Source organism: Vulpes vulpes, chromosome X (genome assembly GCF_048418805.1).
Source record: "Vulpes vulpes isolate BD-2025 chromosome X, VulVul3, whole genome shotgun sequence".
In the NCBI taxonomy this organism is placed as follows: domain Eukaryota; kingdom Metazoa; phylum Chordata; class Mammalia; order Carnivora; family Canidae; genus Vulpes; species Vulpes vulpes.
In genome coordinates, this window is record NC_132796.1 from 64,723,067 (window position 1) to 64,729,449 (window position 6,383).

The 6,383-nt window shown below is 37.6% G+C and overlaps 1 protein-coding gene across 1 annotated transcript; it reads left to right on the top strand.

Moving 5' to 3' along the window:
* The first annotated feature begins 1,583 nt into the window (after positions 1–1,583).
* Positions 1,584–2,291, top strand: TGIF2LX (TGFB induced factor homeobox 2 like X-linked). The gene has a single exon (XM_026016782.1). It carries the CDS (start codon positions 1,584–1,586, stop codon positions 2,289–2,291), a length of 708 nt encoding a protein of 235 aa, XP_025872567.1.
* The last annotated feature ends 4,092 nt before the right edge of the window (positions 2,292–6,383 follow it).

Sequence of the window (6,383 nt, forward strand, 5' to 3'; positions counted from 1 at the left end):
GGGCCAAAGGCAGGCGCGAAACCGCTGCGCCACCCAGGGATCCCCAAATAAGAACTCTTAAGGGTGAAATGATATTGTCCTTACCAAATAGAAACTGTATGTAGATTATATGTAATTCTTAAGATGATGACCTGGAGTTTTCTTTTGAGAAACCTCTGAAATTAGTAATCAGTAATACCACAGAGTATCCTTAAAAAGCCACAGATTATGATTGTCTTCTAAGTGAATCATAGTGTTCTGAAAGAACCAGCACTTGTCTTCAGCTTTCTGAAATTAAAATGTATGATTTATAAATTATTTTCATCTGATTCAGAGGGAATTTCTATATATTTAAACTATCAATAGAGATTTAAATAATCTAAATCTGTAATCACCATTATTTCTTGAGTCCTATCTTGCTCCATGTTTTTAAGAACTTCTGACTGAAGCTTCAAAGAGAATTATCAAACTGGATGTCATAGCCCAAAGTATAGACATAAAGATCCTGATGGCATAGTGAAGTCATATCAAAGCTGAACATTTCAAGGCCATAAAGAAAAATTGAAGGGACAGGGTGTCAAATATACCTATCTAGGTAAAAATTACTCTTAAATCAGCTTTAAATATGGAAGGAAGGGGTCAGAATATACCACTTAAACTCTCCTTTTATTGTGGTTAATTTTTTTTTATTTATTTTTTAAAATAAATTAATTTTTATTGGTGTTCAATTTACCAACATACAGAAAAACACCCAGTGCTCATCCCGTCAAGTGTCCCCCTCAGTGCCCGTCACCCATTCACCCCCACCCCCCGCCCTCCTCCCCTTCCACCACCCCTAGTTCGTTTCCCAGAGTTAGGAGTCTTTATGTTCTGTCTCCCTTCCTGATATTTCCCACACATTTCTTCTCCCTTCCTTTATATTCCCTTTCACTATTATTTATATTCCCCAAATGAATGAGAACATACACTGTTTGTCCTTCTCCGATTGACTTACTTCACTCAGCATATTACCCTCCAGTTCCATCCACGTTGAAGCAAATGGTGGGTATTTGTCATTTCTAATGGCTGAGTAATATTCCATTGTATACATAAACCTATTGTGGTTAATTTTTAATAGATAAGTTACTTTTGATATATGTATATGAGCCAATATGCAAGTATAAGGAAAAAGAAGGAAGAACAATAAAGTAAAGTCAAAAAGGAATAAAATGAGGAATCTATGTATCTATGTATAAGCTAGATTTAACCAATAGAATTAGAACTCATTAATTAGCAGAAACTAGTGATAACAGCAGAGAAAAATCTGGGAGAGCTTTAAATTGATGATATAAGAATAAATGCATTTGAATCTATGAAAAAAGAACAGGTAAAAGAAGAGCTAGGAAATGGGGGGGAGGGGCAGCATACAGGGAAGAAAGGATATGACATCACAAAGCCCACTAGCTCAAAGCAGTTACTAGCACTGTTTATCTGCTTGGGAAGCAGAAGGTGAGACTTCCCCTTAGAGAACGGCCCATGTCTTCCTCACTGGTTCTTCCAGATCCACGTTAGTCCTAACTCAGCCATTCCTAATTCCCAAAATAGTGAAGACCAGCCTCATGAGTATGGAAGCCGCTGAAGAAACCCCAGCGGATAACCAAAGCCTGACTGAAGGCACCTCAGTCACATTGAATAGGGACACTGGTGCAGATAAAGTTCTTGCTTCACTAGAGGGCAAGAGGAAGAGAAAAGGGTACTTGCCAACTGAGTCAGTGAAGATCCTCCGAGACTGGCTGTATGAACACCGGTTTAAGGCCTACCCTTCAGAAGCAGAGAAGCGAATGCTGTCTGAGCAGACTAATTTGTCTTTCCTGCAGATCTCTAACTGGTTTATCAATGCCCGCAGACGTGTTCTTCCAGAAATGCTTCAACAGGATGGAAATGACCCCAACCAGACCATCATATACCACCAAAAAGGCAAGGCTGCTGATGTGACCCATGAGCAGAGCACAGATTTATCTCCACAGTCCAGGTCAGAGCCTAGAGGTCCAGACAAGATGCAGTGCCTGCCCTTGAGCCTCCTTCCAGTGGGCCAGAAGACAGAGGAGAAGCTGATATATTCAGAGTTGTCTCCAGGCCAGAAGCTGACCCCAAAGGCCCAGCCAAATAAAATGGTCACGTTTTCCACTAGTGAATCCTTGCTTATGACATCTTCCAAACCTGTGTTAACAGAGGAGTACAAGGACTTCAGTAGTTTCCAGCTGCTGGTTGATGCAGCTGTGCAAAAAGCTGAAGAACTGGAGCTACAGAAGAAACAAGAGCCCAATCCATGATGTCCAATGTCCCTGAAAAGCTCAAGTTACCAGTCCCTTGTCTGCAGTGGTAGATCCATTTATGTTCCCCCAGCTAACTCATAGTTTTACCTTTTATAGAGACATTATTCTTCCTAGGAATTTTATGAGAGCCATCACTGGCTGTTAGGACTCAATTCTCTAGCTATTTCAGCGTTTCCAAATGGACTTGTCATGATTGACACTAAAGTAAAGATATCTTCTCTACTTCTACTTCCTCCTACGTTTAAAGGCTTCAGACAATCACACACCTGAGACTAGACACAGTGCTAATGAATCTTCAGAACCCTTGCTTTGTTTTTTCTAGCCAGACTTTATTGTCCTAGGACTGCTGCAGATACAGAATCACCAATCTTTCTCCTTCTCTCTAACTTTCCTTGTCAATTAGCATGAATAATGGAAAAGAAAGGCTCTATAAAAGATGACTATAACAGCACTGGCATAATTTTAATGTTGAGCTTTTTGTGAAAATATCAACTTTATGTTTTCTTTTGTAAGTTTATTGACAATCTTAAAGAGTAGCTAAATTTATGCAAGAAGTAAGCATGAGCATCAAAATACAGTGAATTCATAAACATGTTACAGATAAGGATGCACTCTTATTTGGTGTACTAGAGAAAAGTATGCAGTAAATATAGGAAAATTCTATGTGGTAATTTCCTGCTGTAGCAATATAGTGTTAGAGAATACTTCTTTGTTTCTTTTCATTTTGTTTTGTTTTGTTTTTTGAAGGGCTTAAACAACAAATTTATTTTCCACAGTTCTGGGGCCTGGAAGTCCAACCTCAAGATGCCAACTTGATCACATTATTATGAGGGCTCATCTCTTGGTTCGTACCCAGCATCTTGTACCTTGTATGATGAAAGAAACTAGCTCTTCCGGGAGCATCTTTTATAAAGGCATTCACCCCATTCATGAGAGGTCTACCCTTATGACCTAAGCCCCTCCCAAAGCCTTAGCTCAAATATAATCATCTTTGGGATGTTTTCAACACATGAATTTTAACATATGAATTTGGGGGGGACACAAACATAACAGGAAATAGTAGTAATGTGTACGTGCTAACTATAAAAATATTATGTTACCATTTAAATATGTTAAGTGTTAAATATCTATATATGTATTTAACATTTCAGTTGCTGCTTATTGTCCTTAGGATAAAATATAATTTATTTTTAAACACTTTTTTTAAATTTGAATGCAATTGACACACAATGTTGCATTACTTTCAGGTGTAAGCACAATATAGTGCTTCAATTTCTCTTTATGTTATGTTCACCACAAGCATGGTTACCAACTATCACAATGCAATACTATTACAACATAATTGATTACATTCCCTATATGGTGCATTTTATTTCATGACTTATTTATTTCATAACCGGAATTCTGTACTTCCACCTTCCCTCATTCCTTTTGCCCACTGCCCCTTTTACCTCTAGTAGCCATCATTTTGTTTTCTGTATTTATAGGCTTGATTCTGCTTTTTGTTTATTCATTTGTTTTGTTTTTTAGAGTCCATATATGAGTGAAATCATGTGGTACCTATCTTTCTCAGTTTTACTTTACTTAACACAATACCATCTATGTCCATCAATGTTACAAGTCACAAGATCTTATTCTTTTTTACAGTGTCAGTTTGCCTATTGAAGGACACTTAGGTTGCTGCCATATCTTGGCTATTATAAATAATGCTGAAATAAACATAGGTGCACATAGATCTTTTTGAATTAGTGTTCTCATGTTGGGTACATAAACAGTAGTGAAATACTGTATTGCATGGTATTTGTATTCATAATTTTTTGAGGAAACTCCATAATGCTTTTTACAGTGGTTGTACTCATTTACACTCCCACCGATAGTGCAAGAAGATTCCTTTTTCTTTATATCCTCACCAACACTTGTTATTTGTTTTTTGCTTTTTCTTTTTTGCCATTCTGACAGATGTAATGTGATGTTTCATGTAGTTTTCATCTGCATTTCCATGATAATTATCAATATTGAGCATCTTTTCATGTTTTTGTTAGCCATCTATTGGTATTCTTTAGAAAAATGTCTATTCAGGTCCTCTGCCCATCTTTTAATCAGGTAGTTTGTTTTTGAGTTGTGTATGTTCTTGATATATTTTGGATAGTAATTCTTTACTGAATATATCATTCACAAATATCTTCTCTCAGTAGATTGCTTTTTTGTTTTGTTGATGGTTTCCTCCACAGTACAAAATACTTTTATTTTGATGTAGTCTCTATGCTTTATTTTTGCTTTTGCTGCTCTTGCCTTAGGAGACACACCTAAAAAAAGAAAAAAAATGTTGCTATGGCTAATGTCAAATTAAATCACTACTTGTGTTCTTTTCTAGGATTTTCATGGTTTAAGGTCCCAAATTTAGGTCTTTATTCCATTTGGAGATTATGGTCTATGGTGTTACAATGTGTTCCAGTTTCATTATTTTGCATGTAGCACTCCAGTCTCCCCAGCACCATTTGTTGAAGAGAGTATCTTTTCCATATTGTTTGATCTTATGGCTTTTATCATAGATTAATTAAACATATATGTGTGGGTTTATTTATGGACTCTCTATTCTGTTATATTGATCTTTCTATTTTTGTGCCAGTACCATACTGTTTTGATTACTACAGTTTTGTGGTATATCTTGAAACCTGGAACTATGATACCTTCAGCTTTGTCCTACTTCTCCACAATTATTCTGGTGATTTAAGGTCTTTTGTATTCCCATACAAATTTTAGTATTACTTGAGCTAGTTCTGTGAAAACTGCTCTTGGTATTTAATAGGGATCACTTAGAATCTGTAGATTTCTTTAAGTAGTGTATGGACATTTTAACATTATTCTTCCAATCCATAAGCACTGAATATCTTTCATTTGGTTGTGCTGTCTTCAGTTCCTTTCATTAATGTTTTATAGTTTTAAGAATACAAGTCTTTCACCTCCCTGATAAAGTTTATTCCTAGGTATTCTATTTCTTTTGGTGCAATTGTAAAAAAAAATGTTTTCTTAAATTCATTTTCTTCTTCTTTATTATTAATGTATAGAAACACTACCAATATATTCCCTATCTCTTTATTGAATATCTCACTGAATTCCTGTCTTTTCTCCAGCCTGGTGGGCATAATTCCAATCATTAATTCAAATTCTTCACCAGGCATATTGTTTATCTCTATTTCATGTAGGTTTTATGGAGGTTTTGTCCCTTTTTTGGTATGTATTCTTTTGTCTCTCCATTTTACTTGACTTTCTGTGTTTGTTTCTATGGACTAGGTGGAACAGCTACTTCTCCTAAGCTTGAATGAATGATTTTCTGTATGGTCATCCCCTAGGACGTGTGCTTGATAAATTTTGCTGGCTTGGGATCCCTGGGTGGCGCAGCGGTTTGGCGCCTGCCTTTGGCCCAGGGCGTGATCCTGGAGATCCGGGATCGAATCCCACGTCGGGCTCCCGGTGCATGGAGCCTGCTTCTCCCTCTGCCTGTGTCTCTGCCTCTCTCTATCACTGTGTTCCTATCGTAAATAAATAAAAATTAAAAAAAAATATTAAAAAAAAATTTTGCTGGCTTGCTGTAGCTGTGGCTGGCATGAGCTGGTTATCCTGTGGCTAATCCACACAGTGGGTACCCTGGAAATAGTGCTAAAACTTAAATGATCATAGGTTGATGCGGTCCCTGGGCTCTTCACACATTAGGTGGCCTGATGGGACATTTAAAGCTGAAGTGGGTATAAGCTGGGTTATCCAGAGGCTATAATTAGATTGCCCTGACAGAGCAGCCAGAGCTGAGGCAGCAAGTAGGTTGGGAAGTCTCAGTGTTTTCCATGCAGAAGGCATTCTGACAGGACATTTAAAGTGGGTGAAGTCTAGAAGGTCCTGTGGTTCTTCATTCTGAGGGTACCCTGAGAGGATAGCTGAATCTGAACTTAGTGAAAACTGGGGGATCTTTGGGATGCTCCCTGATAGGGATGTTCTAGCAGAGTAGTTGAAGCTAGGATGGTCTGCAGATTGGGAGGTTCTGGGGCTCTCCACACAGAATGCACCCTAGCAGGACAGCTGAAGCTAACATGG